The sequence below is a fragment of the Oncorhynchus mykiss genome, chromosome 20 (genome assembly GCF_057628025.1).
Source record: "Oncorhynchus mykiss isolate SJ-2025 chromosome 20, ASM5762802v1, whole genome shotgun sequence".
Lineage (NCBI taxonomy): Eukaryota > Metazoa > Chordata > Actinopteri > Salmoniformes > Salmonidae > Oncorhynchus > Oncorhynchus mykiss.
The window spans coordinates 28,648,785-28,668,395 of record NC_143041.1 but is presented as its reverse complement, the minus strand read 5'-3'; the positions used below and the strand labels follow the sequence as shown (position 1 = coordinate 28,668,395).

At 44.8% G+C, this 19,611-nt stretch overlaps 1 protein-coding gene across 3 annotated transcripts in view; it reads left to right on the top strand.

Moving 5' to 3' along the window:
- The window catches only part of ttyh2 (tweety family member 2), a 122,975-nt gene that overhangs the window by 79,169 nt on the left and 24,195 nt on the right, over positions 1 to 19,611 (top strand). For all 3 annotated transcript variants that reach the window (XM_021576244.3, XM_021576242.3, XM_090212860.1), the window contains exons 4-5: positions 7,723 to 7,943; positions 13,480 to 13,575. In XM_021576244.3, the coding sequence (XP_021431919.2) occupies positions 7,723 to 7,943; positions 13,480 to 13,575 (317 nt within the window). The remainder of the gene's footprint in view (positions 1 to 7,722; positions 7,944 to 13,479; positions 13,576 to 19,611) is intronic.

Genomic DNA, 19,611 nt, shown 5'->3' with positions numbered 1-19,611 from the left:
TTTGGATGATACTAGAGAGCATCAGATCATTTAAGAAGTATATATTCTATTCCTCTCAGCACATTTTACAGTAAGGTTAAGGGTTATCTTCGGGTAAAGAGATAGGAATTGGTTAAGTCTAGGGTGAAGGTCTGGTTACGTAAGAGCATAGTTGTTGTGTACAGTTAGTCTTGTAGAAATACAGCTGTAATATGTCTAATCAGCATCACTACTCTGACTTAGATTATGTGAACAACTACAAATACCTAGGTGTCTGGCTAGACTGTAAACTCTCCTTCCAGACTCACATTAAGCATCTCCAATCCAAAATTACAACTAGAATTGGCTTCCTATTTCGCAACAAAACATCCTTCACTCATGCTGCCAAACATACCCTCGTAAACTGACCATCCTGCCGATCCTCGACTTCGGCGATGTCATCTATAAAATAGCCTCCAACCCTCTACTCAACAAATTGGATGCAGTCTATCACAGTCCCATCCGTTTTGTCACCAAAGCCCCATATATTACCCACCACTGCGACCTGTACGCTCTCGTTGGCTGGCCATCGCTTCATACTCGTCGCCAAATCCACCTTATCTCAGCTCACTGGTTACCATAGCAGCACCCCCTCATAGCACGCACTCCAGCAGGTATATCTCACTGGTCACCCCCAAAGCCAATTCCTCCTTTGGCCGCCTTTCCTTCCAGTTCTCTGCTGCCAATGACTGGAATGAACTGCAAAAATCATTGAAGCTGGAGACCCATATCTCCCTCACTAGCTTTAAGCACCAGCTGTCAGAGCAGCTCACAGATTACTGCACCTGTACATAGCCCATCTGTAAACAGCCCATCCAACTACCTCATCCCCATACTGTATTTATTTATTTATCTTGCTCCTTTGCACCCCAGTATCTCTACTTGCACATTAATTTTCTGCACATCTACCATTCCAGTGTCTAATTGCTATATTGTAATTACTTTGTCACCATGGCCTATTTATTGCCTTACCTCCCTTATCTTACCTCATTTGCACTCACTGTATATAGATTTTTATTTTTTTCTACTGTATCATTGACTGTATGTTTACTGTATGTTTGTTTATTCCATGTGCAACTCTGTGTTGTTGTATGTGTCAAACTGGTGTGCTTTATCTTGGCCAGGTCGCAATTGTAAATGAGAACTTGTTTACAACTAGCCTACCTGGTTAAATAAAGTCAGCAACACTGACATCCCTATTCAGACATGTGCCTTGACGTATGTTTTAAGTGAAGTGAAACTTCTAGCATCATGCAAAAGGTTGTTTCTTTTTGCGAAGCCACTTTCTCTTTCCTTCCTCTCCTCCACTTATACTCTCAATGTCTTATGCCATAAAAAGTCAATTCTGGTCTCTTTGTGGAATTTAGACCTACAATAGCTTTCAAATCGTTCCCCACAATATCCACCATAGACAACCATTCTGTGGATATTCTCATAACCTCCCCTCTATGTGTGTCAATCATTCAATGTCAATCATCTTTTCTTCTGATGAAAGATTTTGTCACTTTCATATTCTTTCTTCTTTAGAACCTACAAACCAAAATGGCTCTTAACCCCTCCGTCAGGACAGACTATCTATTTTGAGATATAAAACGTCAGCTGTGGTCACCATCACATCGCTGGGGTTTTTCAAGATTTTATGAACCCAATTTAACCAATGGAGGAGAAATCCATCTTTGGGTGGCAAGACGGCTGCAGCACTTTAGAGCCATGATTGTCACGCCCTGACCATAGTTTACTTTGTATTTTCTATGTTTTGATTGGTCAGGGTGTGATCTGAGTGGGCATTCTATGTTACATGTCTAGTTTGTCTAGTTCTATGTTCGGCCTGATATGGTTCTCAATCAGAGGCAGGTGTTCGTCATTGTCTCTGATTGGGAACCATATTTAGGTAGCCTGGGTTTCACTGTGTGTTTGTGGGTGATTGTTCCTGTCCTGTCTATGTTAGTTTGCACCAGTTTAGGCTGTTTCGGTTTTCATTACATTTATTATTTTGCACTGTTTGTATTTAGATTCGTGTTGCTATAGTCACAATAAACATGGATCGTAATCTACACGCCGCATTTTGGTCCGACTCTCCTTCTCATAAAGAAAACCGTTACAGAATCACCCACCACAAAGGGACCAAGCAGCGTGTCAACAGGCAGGAACAGCCCAAAGTGGAGTACAGTATGGACTATACTTCTTGGGAGGAGATAGACAGGTGGGCGGTCGACCCAGGGAGAGTGCCGGAGCCCGCCTGGGATTCGATGGAGCAGTGCGCGGAAGGATATAGGAGAATGGAGTTTGCGAAGCAAGCAAGGTGGCGCGGACGGAGGCCCCATAGTCAGCCCCAAAAATTTCTTGGGGGGGGGCTCAGGGAGAGTGTGGCAGAGTCAGGAGCCAGACCTGAGCCAACTCTCCCTGTTTATCGTGAGGAGCCAAGGAGGAGACCAGAACCAGAGCCGGTGTTGGAGGTGAGCGAAACAGAGACTGTGAAGGAGTTAATGGGGAAATTGGAGGAGAGAGAAATGAGGGAGTTGCTGTGTTGGTGTTTTAAACATGGAATTCGCCCGACGGAGCGTGTCGGGGATTTGATGGCACCTGGGTCAGCGCTCTATACTCGTCCTGAGGTGCGTGTTAGTCGGCTGGTGAAGATGGTGCCAGTCTCACGTACCAGGCCTCCTGTGCACCTCCCTAGCCTTGCACGTCCTGTGCCAGCACCGCTCTCAAGATCTCCAGTACGCCTTCACGGTCTAACCCATCCTGTGCCACCTCCACACCCCAGCCCTCCGGTAGCAGCTCCCCGCACCAGGCTTCCTGTGCGTGTCCTCGGCCCAGTACCACCAGTGCCAGCACCACGCATCAGGCCTACAGTGCGCCTCGCCTGTCCAGCGCTGTCGGAGCCCTCCTCCTCTCCAGCGCTGTCGGAGTCTCCCGCCTGTTTTGCGCTGTTAGAGCCTTCCTTCTCTACAGCGCTGCCGGAGTCTCCCGCCTGTTCAGAACTGCCAGTTAGCATAGAGCTGCCAGTTAGCATAGAGCTGCCAGTTAGCATAGAGCTGCCAGTCTGCAAGGAGCTGCCAGTCTGCAAGGAGCTGCCAGTCTGCAAGGAGCTGCCAGTCTGCAAGGAGCCGCCAGAGCTGCCTGTCTGCAGGATGCCGCCAAAGCTGCCAGTCTGCAAGGAGCCGCCAGAGCTGCCAGTCTGCAAGGAGCCGCCAGAGCTGCCAGTTAGCATGGAGCAGCCAGGGCCGCCAGTCATCATGGAGCAACCAGGGCCGCCAGTCAGCATGGAGCAGCCAGGGCCGCCAGTCAGCATGGAGCAGCCAGGGCCGCCAGTCAGCATGGAGCAGCCAGTCAGCATGGAGCAGCCAGAGCTGCCAGTCAGCATGGAGCAGCCAGTCAGCATGGAGCAGCCAGGGCCGCCAGTCAGCATGGAGCAGCCAGGGCCGCCAGTCAGCATGGAGCAGCCAGGGCCGCCAGTCAGCATGGAGCAGCCAGGGCCGCCAGTCAGCATGGAGCAGCCAGTCAGCATGGAGCAGCCAGTCAGCATGGAGCAGCCAGAGCAGCCAGTCAGCATGGAGCAGCCAGAGCTGCCAGTCAGCATGGAGCAGCCAGTCAGCATGGAGCAGCCAGAGCAGCCAGTCAGCATGGAGCAGCCAGTCAGCATGGAGCAGCCAGAGCTGCCAGTCATCATGGAGCAGCCAGTCAGCATGGAGCAGCCAGAGCTGCCAGTCGACCAGACTCTCCCAGATCTGCCAGTCGACCAGACTCTTCCAGATCTGCCAGTTGACCAGACTCTTCCAGATCTGCCAGTCGTCCAGACTCTTCCAGATCTGCCAGTCGTCCAGACTCTTCCAGATCTGCCAGTCGTCCAGACTCTTCCAGATCTGCCAGTCGACCAGACTCTTCCAGATCTGCCAGTCGACCAGACTCTTCCAGATCTGCCAGTCGACCAGACTCTTCCAGATCTGCCAGTCGACCAGACTCTTCCAGATCTGCCAGTCGACCAGACTCTTCCAGATCTGCCAGTCGACCAGACTCTTCCAGATCTGCCAGTCGACCAGACTCTTCCAGATCCGCCAGTCGACCAGATTCTCCCAGATCCGCCAGTCGACCAGATTCTCCCAGATCCGCCAGTCGACCAGATTCTCCCAGATCCGCCAGTCGACCAGATTCTCCCAGATCCGCCAGTCGACCAGATTCTCCCAGATCCGCCAGTCGACCAGATTCTCCCAGATCCGCCAGTCGACCAGATTCTCCCAGATCTGCTAGTCGACCAGGATCTGCTGAAACCGCCAGCCAGCCAGGTTCTGGTAGTTTCTACTACCTGCCTGGGCTTCTTCTCAGTGCTGAGCTTCTTCTCAGTGCTGAGCTTCCTCTCAGTGCTGAGCTACCCATCTGTCCCGAGTTACCTCTGTCCCGAGCTGTCCCTCTGTCCCATGTTATCATTGTGGTGGGTAACCTATTTAGGGACGTTTAGGAGGGGGATTAAAACTGTCATGGAGTGGGGTCCACGTCCAGCGCCAGAGCCGCCACCGCGGACAGATGCCCACCCAGACCCTCCCCTATAGGTTCAGGTTTTGCGGCCGGAGTCCGCACCTTGGGGGGGGGGGGGTACTGTCACGCCCTGACCATAGTTTACTTTGTATTTTCTATGTTTTGATTGGTCAGGGTGTGATCTGAGTGGGCATTCTATGTTACATGTCTAGTTTGTCTAGTTCTATGTTCGGCCTGATATGGTTCTCAATCAGAGGCAGGTGTTCGTCATTGTCTCTGATTGGGAACCATATTTAGGTAGCCTGGGTTTCACTGTGTGTTTGTGGGTGATTGTTCCTGTCCTGTCTATGTTAGTTTGCACCAGTTTAGGCTGTTTCGGTTTTCATTACATTTATTATTTTGCACTGTTTGTATTTAGATTCGTGTTGCTAGTCACAATAAACATGGATCGTAATCTACACGCCGCATTTTGGTCCGACTCTCCTTCTCATAAAGAAAACCGTTACAATGATCCATTTTACGCCTGAGCTCATCCATTCAAATTTAATTGAAGGAACCCTCCTCTCCTCCTCCCTCCCTTTCCTCCTCTTCTCCTCCCTTCCTTTCCTCCTTTTCTCCATCGAGCAGAGAGTTCGTTTGAGCAGGAACACGGTATTCTATTCACACAGCATCCTTGAGTCCTGATATCCCAATCTCACAGCACCAGTTGTTCTGTAAACACCAGAGAGAATCTCACAACATCAGGAACCATCTGTGTCCTTGGTTTATTCCGTTTGACATCAGTACTATGCATGATCATGTGATTAATATATGCTGCGGAATGCAAGTGCAACACATGAAAACGGAAATGTAATAATCATGTGGATTTTTCCCGAAGTCGTTAACTCCTGCTCAGTTCTCCTGGCGTGAACAGAGCCGCATATATGGTATCGAGTTGCACCTAAGTTTCACCCCTGCTATGTTCCCCTGATGTGAATGCAGCAACTTTGAATCATATGGAGTTGCATTGCAGGTCTACAAGTTTTGCCATAACACCCAATATTTTGTGAGAAATTGTCTATTGAGAGAAACTCAAATGCGTGTGTGATTGGATGGATTCACTATACACTGTCCAACAGGCAATGAAAACATAGGGTACATTCCAAATACCACCCTATTCCGTACATAGTGCACTACTTTTGTGACATACCTGTAGTGGATGGATGATAACAGCAGAGCCACAGCCATACGTATCTACATGATCATTTGAAGCAATGTGATGATGAGGATCAGACGAATCGATACAGGCAACCAACTGGATCTAGTGACTCCCTAGGCTCTACAGATAACATTCCCATGCAGTCCCACAGAGCTCAGATACATGCTTTCCCAGCAATGATTTCATCTCCCGGGTTTGAGGAGTTGAAATAAAGCCGTGGAAATTAGGTAGTGGATCAGATAACAGTAGCACACCAGACGTATGTTGTTGATAAACTCTGTCTTTCGGTCTGCCTCCCAAATGACACCCTATACCCTAGCCATATGGGTCCTGGTCAAAAGTAGTGCACTAAATAGGGAATAGGGTGCCATTTGGTTTGCATATTCTGTTTCTGTAGGGCACGAAGACAGCCAGCCAGGCTGGCTAGTACAAGTGACTGTGGTACATTAGGCCTTGGTGGCCCTGTCACAATCATTGTAGCGTAATGTGTTTGTTCCGTATTTGCCAATTCCATCCAAAAACCTTTGCATGTCACCTCAACTCCCTAAACCAACCCTCTGACTAGCTTTATCTTCTTCCCTTGGTTCCTCATCTCTTTCACTTTCTTTCTTTCTTTCTCTTTCCCTTTCTCTTCCTTTCACTTTCTTTCTTTCTTTCTCTCTCTTTCACTTTCTTTCTTTCTCTCTTTCACTTTCTTTCTTACTCTCCCCCTCACTTTCTTTCTTTCGCCCTCTCAGATACTCTCATTCTTTCTGACTCTCCCTTTCTGTCTCTCTCTCTCAATCTTAATTCCCTTTATTTCTTAATTACTCTCACTCTTTCTCTCTACCACACCCCCCCCCCCCCCTCCCGCTCTCCCTATAGCCAAAGGCAATCTAGTGAGTGAGGAGTCCACGTATATTGAATACCAAACTACCTCATAACTTCCACCCAGCAGCCTCCCAGAACCAAAGCACATCGCTGTCCCCACCTCTACAAACACATAAACAATATGAGCGGTCTGTACGCCTGCTGAATGCCAAGTACCTAGGGCTAAATGGAAGCATTTATTGCCCCTTTTAATTATCAAATACCAAGATGTCACTGACTCTGAAAAACATTTCCCAGTCAACAACCCTCTCCCTGGAACAATGTTGTAATTAAGTGGGAAGCGAAGTGATAGTGTAATCCTGCTCCACATTGGGGTTGTGTCCCAATTAAATGGCACTGTATGTGCATTACTTTTGACCAGAACCTATGTGCCCTGGTCAGTAATAGTGGTCTATATAGGGAATAGGGTGCCATTTTGGATGCAGTATTGGTACTCCTTTCATGTTATGTGTATTTGGCAAAGAGTGTCACAGAAAAATGTGAGTAGGAGGAAGTTTATAATTCTCTTGCTTGTTTGTTTAGTTGTTTGTTTCAAGGAGGCTGTTGTCCTGGTTGCTAAGCCTAATTTGCAGCAGTATGATTATGCTGTTTAATTATGTAGAAAACCGTGTAGAGTTTATTTCTACATTAGCCTAGAATTAAATGAGAACATATACCACCATGGTGACCCCAGAATAACAGAACGAAGTCATCCCTGGAGAACCAACGTCTACTGAATACCCTGTGCAAGTGACATTCTCCCACGTCATAGTTTCGGGTCCTGTCCCCTAATCTTTTGAATGGGCTTGGCAATTATATCATCAAATTTGTGAAAACGTGGTCATTTAAGATATATCTGAAATTATATTAGTGTTCGTGGATCTGCTAGATATCTTTTACGAAGTTCTTGCACTGAAGACCACTAAGGCCCATTGTCAAGCCTGCCCTGTAATACTCAGCTAAATCCGCTATGGGCCGCGTGCAAAAGTAGTGCACCAAATAGAGAATACAGTGTCATTTAGAATGCAATCTAACTATTGTTATTCATATGGAACTTAATGGAGTATTCTGTGTGTACTCACACTTAACCTCCTTCTTCTTCTTCTCCTTCTCCTCCTCCTCTTCTCCTTCTCCTCTCCTCCTTGCCTCTCCTCCTCTCCCTCTCTCCTCATCTCCTCTAGGTGACTAACACCATGGGTAGCATGGAGAGTGGTCTGAAGCAGCACCTGGCGAGGCTGGATGAGATCTTCGCTACGCGGGGAGACTACGTACAGACCCTACGCTTCATGCAGCAGATGGCTGACAACGTCATCAAACAGCTGTTGGGCCTGCCTGACTGGGACACGGCTAAAGTAGACCTGGCCGCTATCGCAGACCAAACTGCATACGTAGAGTACTACAGGTATAGACCAGACAAAACCACATATAGACCGTGTGTGTGTGCGTGCATGTTTGTGTGCGTGCGTTCGTGCTTGTGGGCGTGTGTAAGTGTTTGTGTCCGTGTGTGTGAGTTAATGAATGGCTACCTCTTATCGGTAACCCATCTCACCCTGTGCTCTGCATGTTCAGATAGTTTTTACAACGTTTGCACAACAATAATACGACCTTATTGAGTATTGAGTTCAGATGAAAACATAGACCAGCTGAGAGCCTTCACATTCAGTGAGTTATTACTCATGTATCCAATTCCCTGTGATGGTGTTCAGCTTGACTCTAAATTTGGCTGAGATGCACACAGTAAGAGTGATCACTGAGGAGACAACAGGCACCAGGCACATGGTCCTACATCCTGCTTATACTGTACCCTCTTGAATGCCAAGAGAAGAGAGGGGGGAAGAGATTGAGGAGAGAGGGAGACTGATATGAGAGACAGACAGAGAGCGAAAGAGGAGTGATGGGGAGGGAGGGAGAGAGAGAGAGAGAGAGAGAGAGAGAGAGAGAGAGAGAGAGAGAGAGAGAGAGAGAGAGAGAGAGAGAGAGAGAGAGAGAGAGAGAGAGAGAGAGAGAGAGAGAGAGAGAGAGAGAGAGAGAGAGAGAGAGAGAGAGAGAGAGAGAGAGAGAGAGAGAGAGAGAGAGAGAGAGAGAGAGAGAGAGAGAGAGAGAGAGAGAGAGAGTGAGTGAGTAATGGACATAAGATGGGGTAGGGTTTGGGGGGACATAGCCATAGCTTTCAGAGGATGAAATATTAATGCGAATAGATTTGAGCTCATCCATTATTAAATCATCTGGACTGGATCTGTTCCTACATGGGCTAAAGCCAGAGACCACTGACCACAGTTACAGCACTGCTTCTATTCTGTTCTGACTGGAGCAGATGCCTTCAGATGAGGGCACAGAACACACATCGTCAGAAAAAAGTAAAGACATCAAGCACACAAATAGCCTACTCCATGTCTATTCATACACTGACACACACACACACACACACAGTCACACACATACAGCCTACACCATGTCCATTCCTAAACTGACCAGACCTCAGCAGAAAATAGTTGTATTTTGTAGTTTATTTGAAAATACCAACTTTTCGACTGCTCAAGGTAGTAGAATAAAGAGAATAAACTAAAGGCAACTATTTCCTTTGATATTCAAATACAGGTCTCAGAAAAACTATAATATTTGAAGGTATTTGAATATACCGTGCATTGGAAAGTATTCAGACCCCTTGACTTTTTCTACATTTTGTTACGTTACAGCCTTATTCTGAAATGGATTCAATTGTTTTTTTCTCTCATCAATTTACACACAAGACCCTATAATGAAAAGCCAAAAACGGGTTCATATAACTTTTTAGACATTTATTAAAAACAGAAAACAGAAATACCTTATGTAAATAAGTATTCAGACCCTTTACTCAGTACTTTGTTGAAGCACCTTTGGCAACAATTACAGCATTGAGTCTTCTTGGCTATGACGCTACAAGCTTGACACACCTGTATTTGGGGAATTTCTCCCATTCTTCTCTGCAGATCCTCCCAAGCTCTGTCAGGTTGGATGGGGAGTGTCGCTGCACATCTATTTTCATGTCTCTCCAGAAATCTGGTTCATGTCCCGTCTCTGGCTGGGCCACTCAAGGGCATTCAGAGACTTGTCCCAAAGCCATTCCTTCGTTATCTTGGCTGTGTGCTTAGGGTTGTTGTTCTGTTGGAAGGTGAACCTTCGCCCCAGTCGGAGGTCTTGAGCGTTCTGGAGCAGGTTTCAATCAAGGATCTCTCTGTACTTTGCTCCATTAATCTTTCCTTCGATCCTGACTAGTCTCCCAGTTCCTACTGCTGAAAAACATCCCCACAGCATGATGCTGCCACCACCATTCTTCACCGTAGGGATGGTGCCAGGTTTCCTCCAGACTTGACGCTTGGCATTCAGGCCAAATAGCTCAATTTTGGTTTCATCTGACCAGATAATCTTGTTTCTCATGGTCTGAGAGTCTTTAGGTGTCTTTTGGCAAACTCAAAGCAGGCTGTCATGTGCCTTTTCCGGAGGAGCGGCTTCCATCTGGCCACTACCATAAAGGGGTGATTGGTGGAGTGCTGCAGAGATGGTTGTCCTTCTGGAAGGTTTTCCCATCTCCACAGAGGAACTCTGGAGCTCTGTCAGAATGACCATCGACCAAGGCCTCTTCCAAACTTCTTCCGTTTAAGAATGATGGAGGCTACTGTGTTCTTGGGGACCTTCAATGCTGCAGAGATGTTTTGGTACCCTTTCCCAGATCTGTACCTTGACACAATTCTGTCTCTGCATTCTACAGACAAGTCCTTTGATCTCATGGCTTGGTCTTTGCTCTAACATGCACTGTCAACTGTGGGACCTTATATAGACAGATGTGTGCTTTTCCAAACCATGTCCAATCAATTTAATTTACCACCGAACGCAAGTTATTTGGATTAGTTTAGAAAATGTATTTTATTGTATGTTATTTATCTTTGTGTTGCATAAGATTAATTAATTCATAAATCTATCAATATACATGCACAAACATAGCTATAGAAACAAACGATTCTAAAAAAATCAATCTGCCATAGAGCATGCTGGGAAATATGATAATGATGGATGTGGTTTTGGTTCAAATTGATGTGTATGAGTTTCAGGCCTGTGTATTAGGGTAATAATACGAGGCCCTCAAAATGAAGCCTTATGAAATACATATGGTATTGTGTTAAATATATATATTTTTATTATTCACTTAGGATCTCACTTGGTGAAGTCTATAGGACACAAAAATGGATGAATGCAACAACCATGTCTCTGTCCTTAACAAATACAGTCATGGGTGGTACCTCTACAATTTACTCAAATAATGAATAATGCTTTACACTAAGCAGTGTTAATTTAACACTATTCTGGTGTCTATATGGGTCCACAGACTCAACACTTTCGGTGTTGATTTCACACTGTCAGTGTTCATTTGTTTGTGTTTTAACACTGGAAAACTGGGCGCCTGTTCAGGAGAATATAAATTTACCGCATGTTCAGAGAAATAGAAATGTATTGTGTAGATCAAATATGATCTACTGTCAGACAGATTGAAATATTATATGACGTTGTGTGCGCTATTCATTATATTCCTATCTGCAACATGCAGTTCCAGATGCATCCCCACCATTAGTTGAAGGTAGCAAATCCAATAGTTTCTGAAAAGTAGTCACTTCCTGAGGTCTGTATTCAAATATAAAAAAAAGTAGTCGCTTTCTCAGATCTGTATTCAAATATTTTAAAAAGTAGTTGCTTTCTCAGATCTGTAGTCAAATAGTTATCTCCAACGGAACTGTTTGTTCCACCAAAAATAGTGACTTTCTATGAAGCATATTTATATCCGAGGTCTGACACTGACATACACTCACACAAATATGTCCACATGTCCAACCAATCCTCCACTGACATACACAGAGACATCCAGTGTGATGTCTGACGGTATGCGTCCTATTGGGTTAACCAAAGGGTCCTAAGTGTCAGCCAGTCGTGTGTAAGCTAGGGACATGAGCCAGCCAGCTGACTCTCATTTGGGTTGCAACTTGGTTGGCTGCTCCCTCAGCTGAATCTGCACATTACTGTAACCATAGAAATAGAAGTACTAGCTCTGCACATTGCTGTAACCATAGAAATAGAATTACTATAACAGTATTTTCATTCAAGTCAATGTTATCTGGAGGGTGGAACGGCGGCCATATTGAATGTACCCATAGGAATAGGCAATGAAGATAAGATAAGGAAGTTATATTTCTGTGACTGTGACTGACATTCTCTCTGTCGTCTAGGACCTAGGTGCCTCACCTACAGTGCCTTGCGAAAGTATTCGGCCCCCTTGAACTTTGCGACCTTTTGCCACATTTCAGGCTTCAAACATAAAGATATAAAACTGTATTTTTTTGTGAACGAATCAACAACAAGTGGGACACAATCATGAAGTGGAACAACATTTATTGGATATCTCAAACTTTTTTAACAAATCAAAAACTGAAAAATTGGGCGTGCAAAATTATTCAGCCCCCTTAAGTTAATACTTTGTAGTGCCACCTTTTGCTGCGATTACAGCTGTAAGTCGCTTGGGGTATGTCTCTATCAGTTTTGCACATCGAGAGACTGACATTTTTTCCCATTCCTCCTTGCAAAACAGCTTGAGCTCAGTGAGGTTGGATGGAGAGCATTTGTGAACAGCAATTTTCAGTTCTTTCCACAGATTCTCGATTGGATTCAAGTCTGGACTTTGACTTGGCCATTCTAACACCTGGATATGTTTATTTTTGAACCATTCCATTGTAGATTTTGCTTTATGTTTTGGATCATTGTCTTGTTGGAAGACAAATCTCCGTCCCAGTCTCAGGTCTTTTGCAGACTCCATCAGGTTTTCTTCCAGAATGGTCCTGTATTTGGCTCCATCCATCTTCCCATCAATTTCAACCATCTTCCCTGTCCCTGCTGAAGAAAAGCAGGCCCAAACCATGATGCTGCCACCACCATGTTTGACAGTGGGGATGGTGTGTTCAGGGTGATGAGCTGTGTTGCTTTTACGCCAAACATAACGTTTTGCATTGTTGCCAAAAAGTTCAATTTTGGTTTCATCTGACCAGAGCACCTTCTTCCACATGTTTGGTGTGTCTCCCAGGTGGCTTGTGGCAAACTTTAAACAACACTTTTTATGGATATCTTTAAGAAATGGCTTTCTTCTTGCCACTCTTCCATAAAGGCCAGATTTGTGCAATATACGACTGATTGTTGTCCTATGGACAGAGTCTCCCACCTCAGCTGTAGATCTCTGCAGTTCATCCAGAGTGATCATGGGCCTCTTGGCTGCATCCCTGATCAGTCTTCTCCTTGTATGAGCTGAAAGTTTAGAGGGATGGCCAGGTCTTGGTAGATTTGCAGTGGTCTGATACTCCTTCCATTTCAATATTATCGCTTGCACAGTGCTCATTGGGATGTTTAAAGCTTGGGAAATCTTTTTGTATCCAAATCCGGCTTTAAACTTCTTCACAACAGTATCTCGGACCTGCCTGGTGTGTTCCTTGTTCTTCATGATGCTCTCTGCGCTTTTAACGGACCTCTGAGACTATCACAGTGCAGGTGCATTTATACGGAGACTTGATTACACACAGGTGGATTGTATTTATCATCATTAGTCATTTAGGTCAACATTGGATCATTCAGAGTTTGCTGCACTGAAAGTAAAGGGGCTGAATAATTTTGCACGCCCAATTTTTCAGTTTTTGATTTGTTCAAAAAGTTTTAAATATCCAATAAATGTCGTTCCACTTCATGATTGTGTCCCACTTGTTGATTCTTCACAAAAAAATACAGTTTTATATCTTTATGTTTGAAGCCTGAAATGTGGCAAAAGGTTGCAAAGTTCAAGGGGGCCGAATACTTTCGCAAGGCACTGTACCTGCTAGATCTGTTACGCTGTTTCTCTGACTCTCTGTCATTCTCCCTCTGTCCTCTAGGTGGCTCACCTACCTGCTGCTACTGATCCTAGATCTGGTCATCTGTCTGGCGGCTTGCCTGGGCCTGGCCAAGCAGTCTCGCTGGCTGCTGACCACGTGAGTAGCCTACTGCTGCTATTTCTGTTCTGTTCAATTCTATACTATTTTGTCTGGTCTGTCGATGCACTTGATTGAATTGGCTGCTTGGAGATTTGCCATGCCCATTTCCAAGAAATATACGTTTGTGGTTGATTGAATTGACTTGGAGTCGTGCCATAACTGCCATTTCAAGAACCCCCCCACAGAATTTCAAGAGTGTTACTTGACCTGTTTTATGCGTCTTACATAACTTACATGAATTACAAATGCACTTGACTAAAATGGAAAAGGGAAGCCTTTTTTCTTCCTCACAGCCCGGTCTGGAATAGCTTGAATTATTTAGTTCTTCGTTTGTTGTGTGAAGCTGTTTCAAGCAGGGTTAGGGAAGCAGGAGAGCAACCAACTTTTTGAAGGGATATGTTGAAGCGAGAGAATTTCTATGAAATATAAAATAATTACTAAATGTACATCTTCTCACACATACAACCTCCCATCTCATCTCAGTATCTATAGTCATCAATAACGATTTCCATTTTTTTCCATTTTATAAGTACTCCAGCTCCTGCTGTACTGTGAGAGGGATTCCACAGGGCATGTAATACATCACTCTGTGCACACACAAACAAACACACACACACACACACACACACACACACACACACACACACACACAGCATATAGTAAGCATGTACTCATCCAGTCCCTCTGTGCTCCGTGCTCACCCAGGCGCATAGCTTCCTGTCTCTTTCCATCAGTCATTTGGGCTGAGAACCAGGCTTGTATTATATCCTCAACCAACACCCCCTTAACACACACACTTCAATGAGTCAGTGAGTCAGGCCTCCCAGGGGAGTTTCGATCCATTCCATTCCACTAGGCATTTTACACATTTGAGATTAATTACAGTTGTGAAGGCCTGCTTGTGGGGTTTATGATGTGTGAACGGAGGTTCTTGTGGGCGTCAACCCCATTCTTGGTACCCGGGGATAGAGAGAGGAGAACTTTAGGTAGCACACAGCACCTACGTTTGTGGGGCCTAGCTGTGCAGAATATCCCAAATGGCACCCTATTTCCTATATACGTAGTGCAATAATGGGAACAGACGATACACAAACAGAACAGACGGTACACAATGCTGCAGGGCTGGTGGTTTTTCATTTTTACATTTCACCTTTATTTAACCAGGTAGGCCAGTTGAGAACAAGTTGTCATTTACAACTGCTACCTGGCCAAGATAAAGCAAAGCAGTGTGACAAAAACAACAACACAGAGTTACACATGGGATAAACAAACGTACAGTCAATAACACAATAGAAAAATCTGTATACAGCGTGTGCAAATTAATAAGTAAGGAGGTAAGGCAATAAATAGGCCATAGTGGCAAAGTAATTACAATTTAGCAATTAACACTGGAGTGATATATGTGCAGATGAGGATGTGCAAGTAGAAATACTGGTGTGCAAAAGGGTAGAAAAACCAAAACAATTATAGGGTGAGGTAGTTGGTTGGATGGGCTATTTACAGATGGGCTGTGTACAGCTGCAGCAGTCGGTAAGCTGCTCTGACAGCTGATGCTTAAAGTTAGTGAGGGAGATATAAGTCTCCAACTTCAGTGATTTTTGCAATTCGTTCCAGTCATTGGCAGCAGAGAACTGGAAGGAAAGGCGGCCGAAGTGGGTGTTGGCTTTGGGGATGACCAGTGAAATATACCTGCTGGAGCTCGGGCTACGGGTGGGTTTTGCTATGGTGACCAGTGAGCTGAGATAAGGCGGAGCTTTACCTAGTAAAGTTTTGTAGATGACCTGGAGCCAGTGGGTTTGGCGACGAATATGTAGCGAGGACCAGACAACGAGAGCATACAGATCGCAGTGGTGGGGAGTATATGGGGCTTTGGTGACAAAACGGATGGCACTGTGATAGACTGCATCCAATTTGCTGAGTAGAGTGTTGGAGGCTATTGGAGATGCTTAATATGAGTCTGAAAGGAGAGTTTACAGTCTAGCCAGATACCTAGGTATTTATAGTTGTCGACATATTCTAAGTCAGAACCGTCCAGAGTAGTGATGCCAGTCGGGCGGGCGGGTGCAGGCAGCGATTGGTTTAAGAGCATGCATTTTGTTTTATTAGCATTTATGAGCAGTTGGAGGCCAATGAAGGAGTGTTGTATGGCATTGAAGCTTGTTTGGAGGTTTGTTAACACAGTGTCCAAAGAAGGGCCAGATGTATACAGAGTGGTCGGCTGCGTAGAGGTGGATCAGAGAATCACCCGCAGCGAGCGCGACATCATTGATATAAACAGAAAAAAGAGTCGGCCCGAGAAGTGAACCCTTTGGCACCCCCATAGAGACTGTCAGGTCCGGACAACAGGCCCTCCAATTTGACACACTGAACTCTCACTGAGAAGTAGTTAGTGAACCAGGCGAGGCAGTCATTAGAGAAACCAAGGCTGTTGAGTCTGCCGATAAGAATATAGTGATTGACAGAGTCGAAAGCCTTGGCCAGGTTGATGAAGACGGCTGCACAGTACTGTCTTTTATCGATGGCAGTTATGATATCGTTTAGGACCTTGAGACCAGCTCGGAAACCGGATTGCATAGCGGAGAAGGTACGGTGGGACTCTAAATTGTCGATGATCTATTTGTTCACTTGGCTTTCGAAGACTTTAGAAAGGCATAACAGGAAGGATTTAGGTCTGTAACAGTTTGGGTCTAGAGTGCCTCCCCTTTGAAGAGGGGATGAACGTGGAATGAGTGCTGCAGGATGCAAATTTCAGTTTGAATCTGACTGTGTATATTGGTTCCTAACTTCCCTGAAAAGTTGCATATCGCAGGGACTATTCGATGCTAGTGCAGTACGCCACAGGATGTTTTTGTGCTGGTCAAGGGCAGTCAAGTCTGGAGTGAACCAAGGGCTATATCTGTTCTTAGTTCAACATTTTTTGAATGGGGCATGCTTATTTAAGATGGTGAGGAAAGCACTTTTAAAGAACAACCAGGCATCCTCTACTGACGGGATGAGGTCAATATCCTTCCAGGATACCCGGGCTTTGAACCGCATCACAAGAGACATGCCAAACAGGAGATGTATAAAAATATATATATCATTAATGCAATTTCAATGTTTGAGTTGCTTTGTGTATCACCAATTTTGTAGTGATGGGAAAATGAAGCTTCCTGAAGCATTGAGCATTTCCAGCCAAATTTGTCAATAATAGGTTATTTACATGAGGCTTTGATCAACACATTGTACACCAGTGGCACCTGCTGGTCAAAATAATTTAGGGTTAGGGTTAGCCAAATCATTATAGATAACGTCGCACACACCGTAGCGCGTGCACAGGGTAGCCTTTTTGTCTTCTACTGAAACCAATAGCAAACCAATCAGGTGGTTGTTCAACAAAGCAAAACTTTGGATGTTATTGATCACTTGCGTCTGATAAAGTGATACAAGCATCTGCACACTGCTTCGAAAGTAAACTGCTTAGCGGTTTTGATGCATGCTCCGGTATAAACCGTATCACGACACATTTTCTTGAGATGATTTTACTGCAACACTGCTCATTACATCCAAGTTTCTTAACATAGGAGTTTCAAAGAGCTGTCTGTCAAGGCGAGCTCATGAATATAGGCTCCCCACCCACTCAGCCTGTTTGTACCTTTTCATAGTTTTTGAGCATATCAATCCCCAGAAATATTATTGTGATGTTTCTGGCAATTTTACATGGGAATCAGAATGACTGTTCAAGCCCTTTAAATATTCAAATTTTAATGATAACATATTCACTTGAAGTCTTTGGACTGAAACTGGATGTATGCAACGAGCATGTCTCAGTCACTAACAAATTCATTCATGGTAACTCTACAAATCACTCAAAAGAAAAGGCATTCTGGGAAATATTCAAATTGCAACTAAAGCTTTACACTTAGCAGTGTGTTAATTCAACAATATTCAGTATCTATACAGGTCCACACTTTCAGTGTTAATTTAACACGGGGGAATTTGCTGTGTAGAACCAGCTCACCTGCTTTTCTCAATGATTTGACTATTAGATGTTTTTAAAATAGTTTAACCATGTTAAAATGAGAGTTCAGTTCACGTAACGGGGTTTACCTTAAAATGAGGGACAGATGTAAATTAATCACATGACATAAATAATAATCTTCAGAAATGACTGTGTCAAAGCAGCAAAATAACTTGGGGGATTAAGGAGATTAAGAATTTTGGGGATTAAGTGGGGCACACGTCATAAAAACTAGATTCAAAAGTTTGTTGTTTTAGTACATTAAGAATTTCAAATGTCATGGTATATCCTTGTGTGTAGCAATGTCACATATGTCATTTGATTTAATTGAGACAAATCCATTTGATTGTTAAAATGGGCCTATGATTTCCTTTAAAAAAAATGTGTACTCTTGCAAGGATTCTAATACTGACATCCGTTCAGATATTTGAATATTCAAATAACCGTGCCTGCCCATCCCTATGCACTATATAGAGAATAGGGTAGCATTAGGACACAACCCAGAGCTGCCCTCTCTCTGTGTTGGTGTGTGTGTGCATCAGGCTTTATGTTTATGTCTTGTTGTTTATGTATCTGTCTATGCATGTAATGAACCACCCAGGCTTCATCTGCCACTGCCCCAGTCCCTGCTCCTTCTCATAGTTCAGTGATCTGCCTGCCTGAGCACAAAAGCCAATGGTAGCTTGCTTGATTTGAAGCTGACTTTGGCGGCCCGGGGTTGTGTGGCCTGGCCTTACGTGGTGTAGTGTTGTGTGTTCAATAAAGGCACGCTGGGTTATTATTCCTGCCGACTGGGTCACCCAGAGCACACACACACACACTCTGTCTCTCGCTCACTTTAATTGAGGCCTCCATGGCCCAGTGGAACCACATAACCACTCATTAAGCACTTACAGTACAGTAGGGCAGAGCGGGCACCTATCCTTCCACACCACTGACTTCAACCACCCACCGTAGTTCCCAGAGGTCATACGCACACACAGCCTGTGTAGCCCCCCAGAGCCCACACGTGTGCAAACACACACACACACACACACACACAAATCAGAGAACACACACCGCTGTTATGCTCTTGAGGAAGACCCTTGATTATGGATTTTATTGCACATATATTCAACTTTTCTCATGGGTTATACAGTAAATGGCTGTCAAAGCTGCATATTCTCAACTCACAAATAAGACTACTACTGTTAATAATGTGCTCACAAACTGTCCTGATAGACAACGACCCTGGCTTCTCTTCTCACACGTCAATGCAAACACAGGAAGCGAGAGGACGGGTGTGTGAGAGAGAGAAGGGTCGTACAGCTGTGGGAACTCACAATGCCAATTATGCTGCCAGTTGTGGATTGGATTAGTAGGAGAGCTGTGATGTGTTATGACCTGAATGATGCACACCACACACACACAGACACACACAGACACACACGTACACAGACACACACAGACACACACACACAGACACACACAGACACACACGTACACAGACACACACATACACACATACACAGACACACACTCACACACACGGCTCAGAGAGAAAAATAGGCTCATTGTATTCCTAACCACTTACTGCACACATTCATATTGCATGTGATGAGAGAGGTGGCTGGACAACTCAACACTAGTCCATTTCATTTTCTTGGAAATATTGTGGTAATTTATGATTGGACCCAATGAGTATTGATCCCCTTGCATGCATATGTAGATGATGTGAAATAGCTAGCTAGCTAGTGGTGCATGCTAGCAGTGTTCAACTGGTGATGTTACTCGCTCGAAAGCAATGCATGTCTGTCCATGGGGGGATGGTTAGAAGAGAGCAGGGAGGATGAATGTTCCATTGCCTGCATCGTGTACTCGTAAAGAGGCTGTTATCGACTGGAGGACAACAGAGATGACGCACCTTGACATCTCTCCTCCTGTTCATACACTGTTCACTACAGAGCATTCTCAGTCTCCAGAGAGAGGCCTTTGACCTTTGACCTTTTTGTTGTATGACTGACTAGGCAGAGTGACAGCCCAATCAGATAATG